This window comes from Excalfactoria chinensis, chromosome 7, assembly GCF_039878825.1.
Source record: "Excalfactoria chinensis isolate bCotChi1 chromosome 7, bCotChi1.hap2, whole genome shotgun sequence".
Classification (NCBI taxonomy): domain Eukaryota; kingdom Metazoa; phylum Chordata; class Aves; order Galliformes; family Phasianidae; genus Excalfactoria; species Excalfactoria chinensis.
In genome coordinates, this window is record NC_092831.1 from 17676054 (window position 1) to 17696069 (window position 20016).

The 20016-nt window shown below is 43.6% G+C and overlaps 3 protein-coding genes across 5 annotated transcripts; 1 reads left to right on the forward strand and 2 right to left on the reverse strand.

Moving 5' to 3' along the window:
- The first annotated feature begins 11 nt into the window (after window positions 1-11).
- Window positions 12-3776, forward strand: METTL5 (methyltransferase 5, N6-adenosine). 3 transcript variants are annotated; one of them, XM_072341913.1, is made up of 8 exons: window positions 17-197; window positions 404-567; window positions 1057-1171; window positions 1615-1796; window positions 2152-2234; window positions 2526-2577; window positions 3195-3244; window positions 3667-3776. In XM_072341913.1, the coding sequence occupies exons 2-8, from the start codon at window positions 459-461 to the stop codon at window positions 3712-3714; spliced, it is 639 nt and encodes a 212-aa protein (XP_072198014.1). In that variant the 5' UTR covers window positions 17-197; window positions 404-458; the 3' UTR covers window positions 3715-3776. The 3 variants fall into 3 exon arrangements, with proteins under 3 accessions (XP_072198013.1, XP_072198012.1, XP_072198014.1); XM_072341912.1 differs by lacking the exon at window positions 3667-3776 and having other exon boundaries at window positions 12-197; window positions 408-567; window positions 3195-3310; XM_072341911.1 differs by lacking the exon at window positions 3667-3776 and having other exon boundaries at window positions 15-197; window positions 3195-3310.
- On the reverse strand, window positions 3431-11709 carry SSB (small RNA binding exonuclease protection factor La). The gene is made up of 12 exons (XM_072341910.1): window positions 11305-11709; window positions 8517-8591; window positions 7985-8088; window positions 7639-7813; window positions 7367-7474; window positions 7170-7270; window positions 6883-6954; window positions 6755-6797; window positions 5942-6082; window positions 5371-5554; window positions 5081-5203; window positions 3431-3879 (listed from the first exon to the last, which is right to left on the reverse strand). The coding sequence occupies exons 2-12, from the start codon at window positions 8580-8582 to the stop codon at window positions 3782-3784; spliced, it is 1215 nt and encodes a 404-aa protein (XP_072198011.1). The 5' UTR covers window positions 8583-8591; window positions 11305-11709; the 3' UTR covers window positions 3431-3781.
- Window positions 11710-13069: 1360 nt separating this feature from the next.
- KLHL23 (kelch like family member 23) lies at window positions 13070-16775 on the reverse strand. The gene is made up of 3 exons (XM_072341915.1): window positions 15563-16775; window positions 13990-14142; window positions 13070-13462 (listed from the first exon to the last, which is right to left on the reverse strand). The coding sequence occupies exons 1-3, from the start codon at window positions 16773-16775 to the stop codon at window positions 13152-13154; spliced, it is 1677 nt and encodes a 558-aa protein (XP_072198016.1). The 3' UTR covers window positions 13070-13151.
- Window positions 16776-20016: the final 3241 nt, after the last annotated feature.

Below are 20016 nucleotides of genomic sequence, written 5' to 3' on the forward strand. Positions count from 1 at the left end.
CCTCTTCCTCTGCCTTCCCTGCCTGACGCGGACCCGGCAGCGCGCAGGTGCGCGGCCCGCCCCGCCGGGCTCGGGCTTCCTCGGGGCGGCCCCACGAACGAGAGAGCCAGGGAGGGAGCACGGCTGTACCTGTAGGCCGCGAGTTCGCCGGGAAGGCGGCACGACGGGCAGGAGAGGGGCCGGAGCCCGGAGCTGAGGTGGGCGGCGCGTGGCTGGAGCCCGGTCCCGGAGAGGGGAGGGAGTTGGGGGTCGCCTGGCGCTGTCCGGCCCTGCGCTGTCCGCCCGCAGGGTCCCGGCTGCCACCTGACAGCTGCTGCAGGGTGCGGGGGGGCTTTAAGGGTAGAACCGCTCAATAAAGTGATGCTTTGTTTACTGCAGCTTATGGCAGCTTTTTTCTCCTTAGCTAGAATCATAGGAGGGTGGGAAAGGACACATGAGCATCGAGTCCCACTGGAAACATGAAGAAATTAAAGCTCAAAGAACTGGAAAGCTGCCTACAGCAGGTTGATACCTTTGAAAGTCCAAAAGTGCTCCTTGAGCAGTACCCGACAAGACCCCACATCGCGGGTAAGGCTCACTCCGTGCTGCCGTAGCATGTCCCATTTACTGCTTCTTCCTAAGAATGTTCGTTGCACCTCCCACAGTATTCATTTACAGCTTTCACCACAGCAGTAGTTGAGCAATTTTATCTAGCAGGAAGGTGGATCCATTGCTTTTTAATAACTAATTAAAAATAAAACAGATAATTTACAATCCCAAATTAGGGAAAGTGGATTTAAAAGATATGTTGTGATAGGAGCATCTTAGCCTGCAAATGAAAGCTGGATAGAAAACCAGGGGCTTATATTTTCCACAAATGTAAGGGTTCTATTATACCCACTAGACCAAAAATATTGTTTGGGGCTTTTTTCTTACCTGGGGGGAAAAGCTGTCTCATTTTCACATGAAAATGAAAACAGAGATTACAGAAAGTGAAAACATGGGGTTAATTTTGCATGATAAGAAACATTGGATGTACATTTGGACATTACTGATGGTGTTTCTTTCTCCCATCAGCGTGTATGCTGTACACAATTCACAATACCTTCGATGATATTGAAAACAAAACAGTTGCAGACTTAGGATGTGGCTGTGGCATGCTGAGCATTGGAAGTGCAATGTTGGGAGCAGGGTGAGTATTTCAATACTAAGTTCCGGTCTTTTTTTTCTAGTATGGAACAGGAGAAAGTGAAATCAGAACATAGCAGTGCTGAACTAATCTTAGGCACCTCATCTGGTGCATATCTGTGCTATTTAACATCTTTCTGTGGTCAGTAACCTCTCAAACAGTGGGAGAGATGGACAGTTGCTGTGAAAGAAACAATAACATTTTGTTTTCTCCTGTAGCTCTGAATGAACACACGGAAGTTCTTTCACAAAACTTATAAAGATAGCTGGAAAAAGCAACAGCTACTCTCATTTCTATAAGCACTGAATTTGTATGTATGTAATTGCATGTTTCTTTCTGAGTTAAAACAAGTTCATGCCACTCCTTTCCAAATCTTTGCTATAGAATTTGAACAGTTTCTTATTTTGCAGATTAATGTGGTTATTTTTGTTTTGTTTTAAAAATAGGTTGTGTGTGGGGTTTGACATAGATGCAAGAGCATTGGAAATATTCAACAGCAACCTGGAAGACTTTGAGCTCACAAATGTCGACGTGGTTCAGTGCGATGTCTCCTCTTTACCAGACAGCATGTCAGAGACTTTTGACACGGTTATCATGAACCCTCCTTTTGGTACCAAACATAATAAAGGTTAGTAATTCTGAAAGTCAATCAGATGCAATTAGGAACAAAGTATCAGGGGAGATAATTTAATGAAATTTTTCTGTTGCAATGTGGGACAATGTTTTGCTGACCTGAAATCAGTTTTCTAAGTAGAGGTCCAGTGCTACAGCTAAAATTCACTGGGTTTCAAACACACACCACTACTTCATATCCCTTTTTTATTGAAAGCAGTTTCTGCAAAGTTGCAGAAATACTTTCTGTAACACGCTCACTGTTGTTTCTCAAATAGCTATTGCTTCAGAAAAACTGAAGCATGAAGCAGTTCTTTAAATTCTCTTATTTAAGCTTGCACGCAGCAATTCTGATTTCAGCACTCTTTTAGGGATGGATATGATCTTTCTGAAAACTGCTTTACAAATGGCAAGAACAGCTGTCTATTCCCTTCACAAGACTTCAACACGGCAGGTAGGTCCTTCCTGTTAGTAGGGTGAACATTCAATAAACAATGAAGTAGCTGCTAATTTGTCACATTGTCTTTAGCTTCATTGATTTGTTCACATTTCAATGGTTCGTGTAGTGGGTGAATACTGATATCAAGGACTACCTGTAGTTTTGAATATATGGAGATAAGTACATCTAACATTTTAGGTTGAGAAACAGAGGCATCAGAGACTTCCTAAATTCGTACAGGTGTGTTGATATTCATAGAACTCTGTAAAAACCAGCCTTTAAAGGCAGCTCTGTTTAATACTGCAGCATGTTCAAAAGAAAGCAGATGAATGGAAAGTGAAGATGGAAGTCATAGCAGGTAAGATTAATTTCTTATTAGAAATATTTTCTTGGGAGCTAACAGCTGTAAGATGATACAAACTTAACATCTAGAGGGAAATTCATGTATGATTTCAGACTAAAAATGACACAGGTGTTTTTTAACCTTTTATTAAAAAAAGAAAAAAATCTTGCTATCTGCCTAGAACACAAGTAGGCACTCGATAAAACTCAAAAAAATACGTATTCTGTTCAGAATTTGATTTCTTCCTGGACTAGCTTTTGTCTTCCTGCTTCAGAAGGAATAACAAACCTAAAGGTCAGTTCTCAAATGAGAAAGCATCCTGCCATTGCAGTCAATCATGTCTTTTGGGCAGTTCAGTTATCTTCCTGATTCTTAAGTATCAATCAGCTATATGGTTTATAGTCATGCAACTTACTTAAGACATGGAAGTTGCACAAGTGCTTAAGATGCACTGTTGCTTCTCAGCTGTCAGCTTATATCTGATATAGGCAGTTTAAATTTTCAGTTCTAATTAGTGAAGAAATCTAGCATAAAAGTCAAGCATTATCCAGTCAAGGCTCAAAAGTGGGCAAGAGAAACAATCTACAATGATTATTTTAAGTACAGTGTCATTTTTTTCATACTGTTCACAGAACTTAGATATGACCTACCAGCATCATACAAGTTCCATAAGAAGAAATCAGTAAGTATAAAACCTAAGATAACTGAAAAGAAAGTGGTTTGTATTAGGGCAACTGAATTCCACTGAAAGAACCTAAGTTCTAGGGTCGTATCTATTGGATGATTCATAGCATTTGAGAAGAGTTTCTTATGACAGTATTAAGTTCCATTGCCATTAATACTAAGCAGTTGAACAGAGGGGCCAGTAATGAGCACTTTTCAGTTCTGAATTTATTGGTAGCTACTATGTAATATCACTTTGAGGTTATGAAGTCAGGAACCTTTTACATTTGAATGAGATGCCAGAGGATTTGAGAGCATTGACAGTATAAACAAAACTATACATACAAAAGAGTTTTCCAGAGTGGCATCTTAAGAATAAGCATGCTGCTTTAACAACAAAAAGTTGTAACCCAACGAAATGAAGGTCTCTTCTCATTACAGGTTGACATTGAAGTGGATTTCATTAGATTTTCTACCAGAAACTCCTGAACTGAAGCACGTCTTTAAAACCTATTTAAAATGAACTAATAAAAACAATGGTATTTTTACTTTAGTATTACTGAGCTCCATCTCCATTTTCTGTTTTCAGTTGTTTTGGTGCGGATTCTTCTTTTTCTGTTTCTTCTAGTGGTCTCTTCTTAGGAGTTACTGGTTCTGCAAAATTGAATATACAGTCATTTATAGTAAAGGAAAGCCTTTCCATTACCCCTAATCTTCTGAAAAAAAAACAAAAAACAACTTTATGTTACTCTTAAACATTCATACCCTGTTTGCCCAAGCATTAGTCCTAGACTGATCCACAGCCCTGTGGCTATGATAGATGGTTTGCTTATTATGTCTTCGAATTACTACATATCCTCAAATACTGAAAGAATTCCTTGTTGTCCTGGTTTCATCTAGGACAGAGTTGATTACACTGATAGTATCCGGTATGAATCTGTTTTGGCTTTAGGAGAACAATGTTTATAACACATTATAGTTGCTGTTGAGCAGCACTGCAAGTCAAGGTCATTTCAGCTTCTTGTACTGCCCTGCCAGTGAGGGGGCTGGAGCAGTACGGGAGCTGGGAGGGTACAGAACCAGAACAGCTGACCTAAACTATCCAAAGGGATGCTCAGGGACTGGCTGGGCATCAGGCCACAGGTGGTGAGCAAGCATATTCCATATCACTTGTTTTGTAAATATGTACATATTGTTACCATTACTATTTCTGTCTCAGTAACTAACTTCTTTATTTTTAAATCTCAATCAAGTTGTGCCTCGCCTCCCCCCCCCCCCAAATTCCCTCCTGCATCCTGCAGTGGAATTAGCAAACAGCTGTGTGGTGCTTAGCTGTCTGCAAGGTTAAATCTCAACACCTATAAAGTTCCAGCAGTAAAAAGATGATTTAACCAAATCTAAGAGGTGCAGGGTTGAATGTCTGTGCTTTGTTGTTTTTCCTTTTTAAAGCAGATCACAGCTAAACAACAAAAAACTTAGCTGTTCATCTTCTCTGAGCCGCATACCACTATCCAGAACTTCAGGACTTGATACGCCTCAAGGTGCTGGGGTGGGGATGGGGAGGATGGCAGCAGTTGATAACCACCATCCTTAGTGCAGAATGCCTTGAATAGTCTTGCAGTGCAACCTCAGCATCCAGTAAATGTTTTAACACTTTTTTTTTTTTTTTTTAAATGTGTTTTGGGCAGTTTTAACTTTTGAAAACAGTTGAGCAGAGGACCCTGACAGTTACTTTAGTAGTAACAACTGAAATACTACAGTATAGGGCCAAAGCAGAAAAAAATTTGGAGAACAAAACTGCCCATTAAGTAGCCCCTTAAAATAAAGAAGGTGCATCCCATGCAGAACAGTATACCTGTTTTAGTATCATCTTCACCTTCTTCCTCATTGTCAAACTTTATTTTCTTGCCCTGAAACTGTACCTTCCCTTTGTGTGCACCTTGAGGTATCTTCCCCCCTCTTCCTTTAAGTTTGCGTCCTGTTGGGATAAGATGACAGGAACTTGATATAGATTGTCTTTTAATTGATAAGCTTAAAATACTGCTTTACAGTAGTACAGTTAGTGATTATTTTGTGAAAATAAAATTGTGAATACATAACACCACTCCTAGAACACTGTAAATGCTTCAACCAGTCAGAGAGGACCTTTTCCTTTCTGTTTCAGCAATTCCTGCTGATCTTCTAGTATTTTTTTCAGAGCTTCTTTCTCTGCATCTCCTTCTAGCAATTCCCAAGTAACATCTTTGTTCCGAAGCTGTAAGTTTCCACTATGTGCTTCCTTAGCTTTTTCCAGAGCTTCTTTTGCAGCATCCTTAAATAGGATGATTCCCTTAAAAAGAAAAAATAGCATCCACATTTGAATTTTATCATGAAAACACTCAACTGGAATGATGAGCATGTCCTGCTGGGTACCTCAGCAAGTTCAGTGTTTGCATGGTGTGAAATATCTAGACTGGAGCAAAACCCTCAAGCAGTTATAACAAATACTTTCACTCCCAGGCTTCAACTCATCAGCTGAAGAGGATGAATTCTCTACTTATGCTTCTGACAGAATTTAAGTATATCATTTGATTCTCTAAATATTCTGCAGTTGCACAAGTCAAAGAGAAAAAAAAAAAACAAACAAACAAAAACTTGATATAAAAGCATATGCATTTAATGCTTCAGTTTCAAACTAATATGAAGATCTTAACTCTGTGTCCATAGTTACACTGACCTCCTTTGCACCTCTTACAAAGTGTATCCATTTGATTTCTCCGTGATCTGAAAATACCGCATGGAGATCTTCTCTGCACGTTTGATCATCTAGATCACCAGAAAACTTCAAAAGACACCCTGTCTTTTCTTCTAGAGATTTCTTAAAGGAAAAAAAAAAAGTTTTACTGAAAAAGCCAAGCTTTGAGTATTCTTTTCCATCCCTCTATTGTAATACTAAAACACGCTAACAATAAATAAGCAACTGAAGTCAGCCTTCTTAATACCACTAGTAAGCAAAGCATCCTTGCTACTTATTTATGCTGATGTCCAAGTCTTATATAGTTCTACTCAGACTGTTTTTTAAAAACACTTTCTTTGCTTACTGATCCATTTATGTGTAAGCTGGGAATCCTTTCCATAAGATATTTATGCTCTTGAAACAGTTCTGAGGGCTGAACTCAGGTTGAAAACACGTAACAGATTATGTCCCTACAAGAGTCTCTAAGTAAGAGAAGAAAATGGAAGAAAACGATCATCTAATCGGTGCATTTAGGATCCTGTCTGAACAGGTAAACATACCTACTAATTCAAATCCAGGATATGCTCCCTTAAGCAAAATCAGCCTCTTGAAAATAAGATGCAATACCATGACAGAAGGAGGTCTTGCAGTAAGTTAGTTGTGAAAGTCACTTCAGCTTTTAAGAAAGTGATCTATTATAGAATTTAAAGGTGTGAATATCCCCCACCTTAGCTTTACAACGTGCAGCTGCAACAGGATTGTTATTGGAAATCCATGAAAGTTTTCAAGTATAGACAGATAAGAAATTCATACCATCTCAGCATCTGCTGCTTGTTTCTGTTTTTCTTCTTTTTCCCTGTAGAGAAGTTAAGATTAGTTAAGAGGTGGTCCTCTTGCGGTCAGGTGATCAAAACCAGGCATTTCTGCTGATAAGGACTTACTGTTTAGCTCTTGCTTTGGCCTCTACTTTGTTTTGTTTCCTTTCTTCACTCTTCTTTATACAGTACTCTTCCCTTCAATAGAATGTAAACTTGGTTAATACTACTTGATTATTCCACTGTAATTACTTTATACGACAGTCTCAACTGTTAATTGGCTACTACTGTCTTTAGCAGTCAAAATGCTCATCTCCAAAGGTCTGTGCTATTGATATCTGTAAAGCAATATAGAAACTTCAATCCACCCTTGACCACTCTTATTTGCTCACGCATCAGGTAAGTGGACTTACTTGAAAAGCACTATCAGCTCTGTGTCTTTGTACTTTTGGTTGGGGATTTCTGTGAACTTCTTGGCAGATTCAACACTATCAAAAACTGCAAATATTGACCCCTGTTGAGTAAGATAGATTCAATTTTAGAACAATTTAACAAAACATACTCACTAGGCATCCCTGCCCCAGATCTAATTGTTCATTACAAGAGCTACCTTAAATGTTTTCTGCAGCGTTCTCCTCATTTGAATGTTTTCAACTGGACCTTTATCCTCCAGCCATTCTTTGATATCATCGAGAGTAGCATCTACTGGAAAGCCTTTCTGTGAAACAGCACAAAGCTTCAATTGTATGCAACAAAGTGTAATACCTCATGAGAAATAACCCCCCCGACTATCTACTGTGAGATAACTCAAGTTGACTTTGGTTAGATGCTTTTCAGTCAAAGCCAGACAATAGCTCAGAGCAAAGGAAGAAGCTTACTTACAACATATACAGATCTGTTTTTAATTGCAGCCTTGTATTGGTCATTTACTTCAGGAAGGGGTTTGTTTGGAGATCTTCTGATTTTAGTTTTGTCTTCATTTATTTCCATTAGACCCGTCTTGGATTTTCTCAGTGCTTCTACTATAACACCAAAATCTTTTGAAAGGCGACTTAACCTATTGAGTAAGGAGAGACAGGTTATGAAAAATACACAGGGCAAAGCTGAAGCCCAATGTTAAAACAGCAAGTGGAAATGCCTGTGCAGAACAGACACATTTGGCTACCAAAACAAAATTTCAGTAGCCGAAAATTACCCTTCTATCCAGATTAGATGTACTTTGCTTTACCTGTTGAATTTGATCATTACTTCCAAAGGCACCCAACCATCATCTAATTTGATCTGTTCCTTTAGGAACTTGTCCCTTGGTAGGTTGTGATCGCCAAAATAGTACTGAAAAAAAAAACAAAACACAACAAAAACAGACTTGTTTTGGAATGTTCAGACTTTAAAAGCTCTTTTCCATTTGGCAGATGACAGCAGTGGATGGAAATGTTCAAAATTCTAGTTGTTATTTTTATTGGAATTCTCATATTAATACTTCCTGCTTCAACGTGACACTTCCAAAAGTAAATTATAATAGCAAATTATGCAGCATGCTAATGTTTTGAACAGCACAGATTCCCAGACAGGATTTCTCCCCCAGAAATTAAGCCATACTGAATTAAAATGCATCCTTCTGTTTGCATGCAAAGAATAACTCCGACAAACAGTAATAAATTGTTTACTGATGCACAACTTCACATTAGCCAAGTCCCTACCAATTAAGGTCTCCAAAAACTACATCTCAGTTCAGGTCCCAGATGATAAATTGAACTTACCTCAATTTGCTGGCAGATTTTGCTTTCCAAGATAGACATGTTTTCACCATCTCCATTTTCAGCCATTTTCACCAGCTGTGTTGAAGAAAAATCAGAGCAAAGTCACTAAATACTAATAACCAACTTCTACAGAGCTTTCCTGTAGTGCTGCATTTAATTGCAGCCCCTACAAGCCACCTTCATTTTTGTGAATCAGCTCTAAATGTGACTGCAGAACTTCCAAGCGGAAACTGGAACAATTAACAAACAAGTAAAACAGTTCCATATTTCCCTTTTCAGCATTCCACATTCAAGATTGACAGCATTTATTTGCCTTTTTTTCTAGACACAGATCCACAGCAATAGATTTAAACCAATAATAACTAACATTTGTCAAATCAAACCCAAGACCTCACTGCTAAGCAAAACATCACTAGGAATATCAAACAAATCTCGTTAGTAAGTGTAACTAGGAACTTTCTGAAGGAAAGAACAAGGAAAAACACAGGTTTGTAAACATGTCACAAATCAGTCTGAATCCAGGTTTCAGCACAGAAGCACAGATTTTGAATTTCTCCCTTTGGGCTCTTATTACACTCATCAACCCAGCTGCAGAAGATGAAGCAGATTTATGGCCTTCAGTTTTCCCAGTTCAGTCAGTGAACATCAGGACTACAGGTGAAGATGGGTTTGCCTTCCAGCCTTGCACATCCTAGTCTCCGTTACTGTGCTTCCATCTGTACCTAAACACCGGGACACTTTCAAAAGCATGATTTTACTAAGTGTTAATTGAAAGCCATGCTCAAAGCACAACCCATTTGTCTATAAAGCACTGCAGAAACTTGGGCCACAGCCTGACGGCTTACAGTTGCAGTCACTTCAGAGACGTCCCTACACAGCCATCCTGATTCCTGCAACGCAATCAGTTCAGTGAGGACTCAGGTGCTGCCATCATCACTGCACTCCCCCATGCTGCTGTCCCTGGCACCTGACTCACTAAAAAAACAATGTTTGATGTGACCTAATTTTGTTGAATTTATTGTCAGCCTACAGAATAGTACCAGCTTTTTCCCCCGGATCAAGTAATTAACCACACACTGTGTGCCTCTGTAGCACCTTATCCAGGGAAAGCCAACCTACTGAAGAACTGTTCCACTTGATTCATTTTATCACTAACTTGTTTCAGATTCTTGGAGACACTGTGATGGAGCAGGTAGGGCTGGGAGAACAAGAGACCTTGAAAACCAGGAACGCCTTTCTGTCTGGGCAAGGTGACATCTCACATTGCTATGGCTCTTCCCAGAGCATGGCAGATTTTGTTAAGCGGTTCGCAATCTTCTAAGTGAACCACTGTCCTATAGGTAGTTTTCACAATGTAGCTCAATTATTGAAGACACGCTAGCTTACTAGGAGCTGTGGAAAATGTTGCTGTCTTGCACATTCTGAGGGGAAAAGAAATTTTTAAATTGGATGGATTTTGATAATGTATGTTTTTAAAGAAGCCCAGCACAAAAAGACAATGTGCACCTGCACTGAACTGAGGACAGGAACTGTGCCCCACCACCTCATGGCCAGCAGAGTCCAGCAAGGCAGCACAAAAGGGCCAGGCAAGAGGCAGCTGCTATGAACTCTCTGGGGTGGGATGCAGCCAGGCTGTACCGCCCTGCCCCTTCCCCTTCGGCTGCTCTTGCTTTGTTCTATGGTACCAAATGGTACTCACTCTTCTTACGATTCTCTGTTAAAATAAGCCTGGGGCTCCTTTAGGATGCTCAGTAGTGCCGCCCAGGTGAAGAGTGAGCAGAGGCAGCATCTGAGGTGACAGGGTGACAGGAGAAGCACTCAGCGAAACCAGCGGTTATGCTTTGGTTTTGTCATTCAAAGAGAACTCCCGTTCAGTCTGCTGGGGGCAGCCTGGCTCTTGTAACCCCCCAAGAAACACCCCCCATCCGACCAACGCAGACACTCCTGTATTCACCACTGGGTACCGCAGAGGCCATTAGGAAACACTGCCGTGCAGCGCTGTGGAAAAGCAGGCCTTCACACTCACGGGGCCCCTCCCGTCCTTCACGGCCCCTCCGGAGCCCCGCCGCCCACTCCGGGAACCCAGCGCCCGCAGCGCGCCTCGCACGAAGGCCCCGCTGCGCTAAGCGGGACAGAGCAAATCCTACTTCCTAGATAGCGCTTCAAGTCAGAAAGGCATTCCGTAAGGAAGTCTAAAGCAACGGAGGCCTACGGCAAGCCCCCGAGATGAAGTCTCACAACCGGGAAAGTTCTCCCGGGCCCGGCATCCAGGCCGACAGCGCTGAGCCGGGCAGCGCCGGAGGCGGCTCCACCCGCCGCACGCAAGGACTGCCGCAGTAGCGCACTAGAGCAGAACGGGCGCGAGGTAAGAACGAATTCCTCGTGCCGAACACTTAGATGCGAGAAGCAGCGACTGCACGACGAGCCCGCCGGTTCGCCCCCGAGCCGCCAGTCCCCCCGCCGGAGTCCCCGGGCGGCTTCGCAGCGGCAGTTCCATGGGGCACGGCAGCGCCGTCCGCCACGTGCTGCCACCCGCGGGCACGCAGGGCGCGGCGCGGGACGCCGCGCACCCACCTCCGCGGGAAGCGCTGCCCCGCATCTGGCGCGGCGGCCGCAGGCAGCGACACCATCCTCCCGGCCGCACGCTTCTGGCCTCCTTTCCCGGACGGCCCGACAGCGAGAAGCGCGGGAAGCGCGGCCCGGAACAACCGGCGGCCCCGGTCCCCTCGCGCAGCCCCCGTCTCCCGCCCGACCCCATCCCCGCCCGCCTCGCCGCCCGCACACCCACCTGCGCCGCTCGGCCCGGCTCAGACCGCGCGCGGCACCGCTCCGCCGCTCGAAAGGCTACAGGCTGCGCCGCGTGCCCAGCAGCCACCGCAGCCCTCACGTGGGCGCCTCTTCCGGGGCGGGGCCGCTGCCGGAAATGGCGTCGCGGCGTCGGCGGTCCGTCACTGGCACGGATGTTAGACGGTGTAAGCGTTCATTCAGATACGATTGCGTTGAAGATGCTAACGGCGCTATAAATGCGGGTGTCACGTTAATAAAAGCTTTAATAAATCGTAGAGAGTTCATCGATTCAGCTTTTGTGCCGTTCCTTCCGGTTCAAGGAACGATAAAAAGATCGCCGCCTGCGTTCAGCTCGTCGCTAAAACGGGACCACGGGCGGAGGAATCCATCTAACAAGCAGCGCGGGTTACCGTACAGAAAATAGCACCAGTAACAATAAGGTCCTTGAGCTTTCACACTCTGTCTAACGCATTCAGAAACCCCTAATCCAGACTGTTAATGACGCTCTGCTGCGGCCATTTCCAGGGGAAACAAAATGCCTTTAGCTCTTCTGCTATCTTACTTGGCCTGTGTGCTTTGAGTAACAGGAGAGCTCAGTTCCTCAAACAACTTTACATTTTACAGTCTGTAAATAAATTAATCTGGACCCTTCGGTAGCTGGGCAGCAAACAAAACAGAACACTGAACCCTGCTTGTGAGCTTCTGACACAGCACCAAACCAAGAGCTATGCTCACATCACAGGGTTCCATGACAAGGCTCAGAGCTGCGTGCAAACTGCTACGAGCAAATGCAGGGGAGAGATAGTAAACAAATGTGAAATAATAAAAACATTGAAAATGTTCATGATGAGGAAAAAAACACATATACAATGAGCCCAAGGTTCACCTCCTTGGATCACACCTGACAAAGCCAACAAAACCCAAGCTTCTTTCCAATAAAGTGCTGGGGCAGGGATTTCCCACCACAGCATGTCACAGCCCCACGCTGCCCTCCTTCCTTTACCAGCAGCCTGTTCCTGCTGTCATTCTGTAGGCAAGACTGCAGGGCCCATGCAAGCTAACCCAGCCTCACTCTGTGTTAGGATTGCTTCTGTCAGACCGCATGCAGCCCCACAGCAGCGGGGGGACTCTGGACCACTCAGTCCTGCTCCACCTTCCATTCCAGGAGGACACATGTTAAATTTAAAAAACAGTTATCATAGGAAGGCTTTTCTCCAAATAAATATCGATCAACAACAGCTGCAAATCAGTCCAAAATCCCACTACAGCACCATGAGGCAGTTTCTGTTTGCATAACTGGGCTACCAGGTGATATTTCTTTCCCCTTTCTCTGTGTGCTCTCTTCTTCACTCTGACATCTGAGGATGGATTTAGAGATGCCCTGCAGCTGCCTGCAGTTCCTGGATGCGGTATCACTACTGTCCAAGTGACATCACTGTGTATGTCCCACACACCAGATCCGTGGCAATGAACCATTCCTACAGCTGTCTTCAGCATATCAAAGATTACGTCCTGGCCCCGCTTCTCCACAGAAAGGCAAAATACTTTGGTTTAACTTAGCACCAAGTTACAGTTCTACCCAGTCACTGGTGAAAATAAATCTGTTTTTCACATTCAGATACAGTTACAGAAAGTATTATTAGAGTCATTTGAAAGTTTTCATGACAGAGAAAACATATCGAAGTATTTTTTTTTTCCTTATTTACCTTTCTGAATTGTTTAAAACAAATTGAACAGTCCTTAATGAATGTGCACTAAGAGATTGTACTAGGTATCTCATTCATGAGGTAATCAGTACCATTAGGAATAGTGCATGTTTTCTTTGTCAGCACTATGAAAATCTAATGCTTACACATTATACACGCAGACGCAGCCATGTGAACGCATGGCACTGGGAAGGTTGCCTACTGCTTCCCACGTGTTTAGTTCAGGGTTGTATTTCTCGATACTCTGCAGATACGTTCCTTTGGAATAGGAATATCCTCCTGTCACATAGATGCACCCGTTCATCACCACCGCGCCGCACTCCATTCTCCGTTCTAACATGTGAGCCATCTGCTTCCACTCGTCCTGCTCTGGGTCGTAGCAGTCTGTGATCGTGGTCTGTCCACCCACAAAATAGATCTTGTTTTGTAATGTGATTGAACACAGTCCATATTCTTTAGGAAGAAAGGAACAGTGTTCAACTCAGCATGGTAACATTAACTGACATGACAAACACGGGGCACACAGAAGTTCCTTACTGAGCTGAGAGGACACCTCAAGGATTTCTGCTACCCACAGTCAGAGCAAACCCAAGGTGCTGCAGTGCACACATGGGAAAACACCAGTACGCAGTGATAATCTCTTTAGAAACTTTCTGTTACCAAATGTAGGAAGTAGAGAAAATCCTTTCTAAAAGCATACAGAAGATCTTTGCCAAATGGCCACGAACAGACATTTTATGGAAAGTTAGTTTGCTATCATACTTTGTAGCCACTCCTTAGCCAAATATTTATGGAGCGATTTGCATACAACACATGCCTGTGAGAAGGGCTTTCCCTTCTCAGAGCCTGGTACATGGTCAAGCATCCACCCTGGACCTCACTGCCCTACCAGATATCTTCCTTCCAGTCAGAACACTCAAGGACATTTAAAGGCCCCCAGACTGGAAAAAAGACATCGCATTACAGAGCTTGTTGTTTACCTGGATGTGGACTTGTGGTGACGATGCTCCACTCATTGTTACCCGAATGGTATCTCTGGATCTTATCATAGGTGCAGCTTCCCCTGTAGCCGTAGTGACCGCCAGTTACGTAGATGACTTCGTGCAGGACACAGGCGGTGGCATTCCCAACACCTGCACAGTACAACAGTCACAACGCACCTTCAGACCACACATAGCACCCAACAGCACTTCCATCAATAACCCCAATTTAAATAGCTTGTTAGTGTTTCAGGATGAAATGATGTTTGCAAGTATTTAAACTAACGTGAAATTAAATAAACTGTCAAGACACCTTATTTTAGCAGGATAAGTCATGAACAAATAGATAAAATTACAGTAACTGACATGTATTGTGTGTAACATGGCCACACAAAAAAAACAAAAAACACCACAATTTTTATGCAGTCATTAAGAGCAACGTAACACTGGCTTTGGAACAGGGAATTACTTCCAGTATGTTTAACTCATTTTCAAGCGTCACATATGTGGCAAGGACAAAGTCAGTGGAAGCTGAGATTACACAGTGTCTCACGGTATTTTTCCTGATATTTTTAGTCTTTCTTGTATTATTAGGAATGCTGTCGTACAAAGAAGGACACAGATGGAATGTAGCTGTGATAGTTCTGTCTCTGGGAGAACAAAACAAAAATAAAACAACATCTCTACAAGATAACATGGACAAAAAATCTAGCATGTTGCTGCATTTTTAAGGCTCTAAAAAGTTTCACACAGATAATGGGCCCAAATATCTGCTTGCAGTATTAGCATAGGATTCATATTTTTTAGTTAAAAATGACTCATGGTAGTATTTGTAGGAAATATGTGAACATTGAAGAAACAGTGGCATGAGCACAATTAGTGTTTTTCCTCCTGTTAAATACCTCACAATCTCTAAAAAAAGTTACTTTGCAACAATTTACAATAAAATCTTTTAAAATATTTTATAACTAATAGTAAGTAATTACATTAAGTTGTAAAAATGTATAATAAGATAAGCTTTATAACAAAATAATATCCTATAGTTAGGTTGCTCTCCAAGCACATGTATTTTCAGTAGGTCACTATTCTGGCTGCTAAAAATAGGTATCTGTGCTTTTCATTACTCCAAAGATTTAACTAAGGATCCTGAACAGATGATACACTGGAATCTGAGAAAGCTGCGTGCAAGATGTCTTAAATGAAGAAACACTTATAAATAAATGGTACAGAAAACAATCAGGCCTTATACCAAAATAACACAATCCCTTTACTGGAGCCCACCTTTTCAGGACCTACTGAACAGACTCTGATCCCAGGTAGTTTTCTAACTTCTTTCCAATTCAAATAGAAATTTATCTCCTGAAGGAAAGCAGACTTAAATGACACTGCCATTGCTTGTTCACTCTGTGCCCAACAGCACAGCCCAGTGCAGCCATTGGGTATTTGTAGCAGTTTGGCCCACACAGACTTGAACCAAAGCCTCCCAACATCAATGGGATGATCCATGTTACTTCTCAGTGGCAAACATGAGAAGACTGACATTGAAGCTGATGCCACATAAAAGTTTACATACCTTTGATCATGTTTGCAATAGGAACCCATTTCTTTTTCAAAGGATCATAGAACTCAGCTTCTTGCACTGGAGCTCCCTTCCGGTAGCCACCCAGTGCGTAGATGCAGCCGCTCAGGGACACTGCACAGTGGTAGTACCTCGCATCAAGCATGGGGCAGCCCTCTGCCCACTCATCCCGCTCACTGTTATATATCCACACGGTATCCAGGGCTTCGATGCTCTCTGTCCTGTAGCCTCCTGTCACATATATGTCTGGCCCCAGGCTTGTGACCCCATAGCTCTCCCGGGTATGATCTGGCATTTCTGCTCCCTGGAGCCACGTGTTAGTTAAAGGATCCCAAACGTGCACTTCTGATAAGGGATGCCAATAATATCCTCCAACCACACACATGGTGGCCGTTGGTCTTTTGGAAAGGCCTTTGGGACTGGGGTTCAGGGCACTACACACGAGGGACCTTATCTTATTATCATTAAGTCGACATCTTTTTTGCAGGCTTAAAGCTGACCTCAAAAACACATTATCTAGGTCTAGTTTAATGCAGCTCAGCAGTTCATAGATGTCTTCAATTCTTTCCTCTACATTGTGTGCAACCCACCTAACAACAGCTCCGACAGCTGCTTCTTCTTTCCATACATTGAGGTTCTCTCTGGAAAGGATGAAAGCCAGCTTCTCCTTGCTAACATCCAGGAACTCCTCCTGCTTCCACACTTCTTCAAACTGCCACAGCAACATCCTTCGGGACTCCTTTTCCAGTTCCAGGCAATTGTGGTGCTCAGCAAAGGCATGCATCCCGAGGCAGTTGTCAGCATCCAGGTGCCTGACCAGAAACTGCTCACAAGCTCTCTTGACTGAGACAAACTGGAGGCGATCAGCCGCCTGCAGCAGGCTTTGCACATTTCTCTTTGTTATTTGGATCTGGGAGGTGTACGCATAATTCACGAGAGCTTCCAGCACGGCGTGGCTGAGCTCTGGAAGCCTGATCTGGTTTTTAGATTTCTCTTTCATATCGGCTGTGAACATGGCTCTGAAATAACTGCTGCAAGCCGCCAGGACGGCTCTGTGGCAATGCAGCAGGACCCCCGAGGCGGCCTGAAGCGCGATGTCAGTGAATAGCCCGTCTAAGTAGAACGCCCGGAACGCGTCCAGCAGGCAAGCAGGGTGCGATGAATCGCGGTAGGCGAACACGTAGTCCTCCTGCCCAAGCAGGGCCATCGTCACCACTGCACAAAGCCACCCGTAGCCCTGGTACTCACCCGGTGGGGGCCCCTCTTACAGGGTCAGCAGCCCCCGGCTGCAGGGCGGGGAGACGCCGGCCCGAGTGGCTGCGGCCGCTGCCCCGGAGCTCCCCAGCCCCCAGGGAGAGGGGGGAAGGCTTATGGCAGCGATGACATACGGCCCCGCGGCTGTCAGCCCTATTAGGGACAGATGCTCTGGGAGCGTCACCAAGCCGGTGTGGCACACGGCCACACAACAAAGCCTGAGAGTGCCTCTAACAGCCTGTGAGGAGCAGCGTGGAGAAGGGATCCCCTAAAGGGGAGATAAGGAGGGGGAGGGCTGAGCCCTCCTCAGGCACCTGAGTGTTTGCAGAGCATAAGTGACAGTCACAAACTGCGTTGGCTAATGCACTGTAAAGACTGTGCTCACTACAACTTACAGTAAAATTGCTCAGGAATTAGTTTATATGGCTATTACTACTTCTGAAAATGAGGTTCACAGCTTTTCTTCTCTGCTGGCACATTTCCCAGAGAGGCAGGGATCCCTGTGTGTAAGTGAAGCACACAGCAGGATTGAAGTGGCTGTGCTCCCCCCAGCGCGATTCAGATCTATGGACCCACAGCCGGGCTCTGCCTGCCTTGCCAGCGCACTCCTGGACTGAAAGGGCTGTCCCGGGCTCCTTCACCAAAGGGAGGAAGGTATATGCTAGGTTTAGCTAAGTGCCTGCACACCCTAAAAGGAGAGCTCCTGCTCTGCACAGATTAATTATCTTTTTCTTTCTTTTTTTTTTTTTTTTTCTTTTTCTTCTTTTTTCTTTTAATTACCGGTTGTACTTCCTCCCTAGTTCCCACTGAAACACGAATTAAAGAAGAAATCTGAGTGAGAAGGTGTATACGGACATCCCACTCCACATCTCCTCACACACAGTGCAATAGCACTCACTTTCCACTGGCCTTTATGTAACAGCACAAGACGTGAACAAGCTGATTCAAAAATACCTAGCAAATTCTTCACATATCTTTTTCTTCTTTTTTTTTCCTGTCACTTTCAATGTATTGTCAGCCCAAGAAATCAGAGTTATGTGGTGCAGTGCAGCCCAGAAATTACTGCAGCCCAGTTGCTCTCACCAGCAGCTGTCCCACAGCTACACTGCTTACTCCCCTTCTTTCTCTGGAGCATTCCCATGTAGGGTCCTGATTCTGTTTATACATCCCCATGCCAACAACTTTGTTTTGCTGCTGCTTTCCACTTTCCATTTCATCAGCTGCCTACGGATAAGCAGGAGCTTCTCCCAGCTCTTGGCCAGCCTCCTAGCATATAAGGTCAGGGCATAGGATTTCAGCTCAGTACTCCCCATGCTAGCTGGTGTGTGGTAGCAGGCCTGTTACCATACAGAAAATTTCCATATATATAAGAACCTCCTATGATACTATGATACATGTTCTGTAAAATCTAAGCCACCGCACTTCCCCAGAAGCTTGACATGTTCCTCCCACATGGCACATTCTTTAAGCACCCAGCAGTCAGATCAGCAACAACCACCAGTGCCCTTTCAGGGACCTACTATGCCCTCTCCTTGCCTTGCTGCTACCAGCTGAAGCTGACCACACAGTCTGGAGATACTCTCCCCTTATACTCAAAAGTAGAAAAGTTTGATAACTGTGGTGCTTCAGAAAAGTGATCTGTCTCATCAAGATGGGAGTGGGGAGGGCAGAGGGGGAAGACCTCATTAAATGCTTAATGGCTACTTCTACCGGAATGGAGAAGTTCTTTCTGTCTCCAACATGCACTTTGTCTGGAAAATAGCATCAGCTTTATGCTCTGCTTAAAGCGATTGGATCATAATTGTAAATCTTTCCACTTAGTTGCTTCATCTCTTCTCATCTCCTGCTTCTCTATGCTTAAAAACAACCAAAAAATCTCTTTCAGTGTGAGGATTAATTTCTTGCTCAAGGAATCAGCAACAGAGCAAACTAGAACATGAGGTTCCTATGGCTAAAAGAACAGAAAATATAAGTGGAAGTGAAAAATGAGTACTTATTTATATACCGGGTGATTGGCTTCGCACTTTTTTTTCTTTTTCTTTTTTTCCTTTTTTTTAATAAGCAGTGAGACAAGCAAAAAGCAAGCTGCTTTACAACCATGATATGGAAAGCACAATATCTGCAACCCTTAGCAGCATACCTAGAATGAAGGAGATGCACAACTTTGGAGGTGAAAAACAAACAACATGCAATACCAAACAACAATCATCACCACGTTCTTGTACAGGCCACAAATCGGCAAACTGAAACAGCCTGAAAGCTTTCAGGTAGTCAGACGCTGTCTGTGTGCCCGTGCACAAGACAGCAGGGTAAGCTTCCCAGTACAAACAACTCCAACAGCTATCAACTATCCATCATTAAAGCTACACTCCTGAGAACCCATATGTATCATTTGGGACACGTCAGACAGCAAACTGTTCAAAGCAACCTTCTGTAATTAGTTAAATTGATGAAAAGCTAGACTATTTACAAGGCAGTATTCAAATTAAATCTTCATTTATACGTTATTGGCCCCAAAACAGGGGAGACCACTCCTAGAAACCCTCAACTTAAAAAAAAAAAGAAAGGGTAGTAACAACATTAAATGTCAGTTAGAGAATGAAAACAACACCCAAAGACAATGCAGAAGACATCTACATCAACTGCAGGCTTCCGAGACACATCTCTGACATTTGCAGACACATTGCTGCAGGTTAGGCAGAATTCTCAGCTACTAAGGCATATAAGACTAAAACAGACAATAGACTATAGCACAATTTGGGACCTTTGGGGAGGCTGTAAGAAAGAAAACATCTGGCATGAAAACAGATCATTCAACTTTAATGAGACTGAAGTGCCTCTGTGTGCATAGTAGGAAGGAGAAGCATGCTAGCCACACGCTCACAAATGATTCCTTATTCAAACACAGGCAAATTTTGTTACAAAGTTAAAGTGGACACAGATGTTCCCTTTCAGCCTGTAGGAGAGGATTACAGGATGCACATAGACAAGAGTGAAACTGGTGTAAGAATGCATAGGGACACACACAGCATTCTGTGGGCAGCAGAAAAAGCAATTGACAGCACAGGCTATGTACAGAGCAGCAACAGTGCAGCGGCAACATTCTTCCTGTGCTTCAAGAGAGAGCCAACAAAAGGAATGGTGTTCTGCAGACTGACACCTACACTTGTGTTAAGCCACTCCAGGCCCTTACA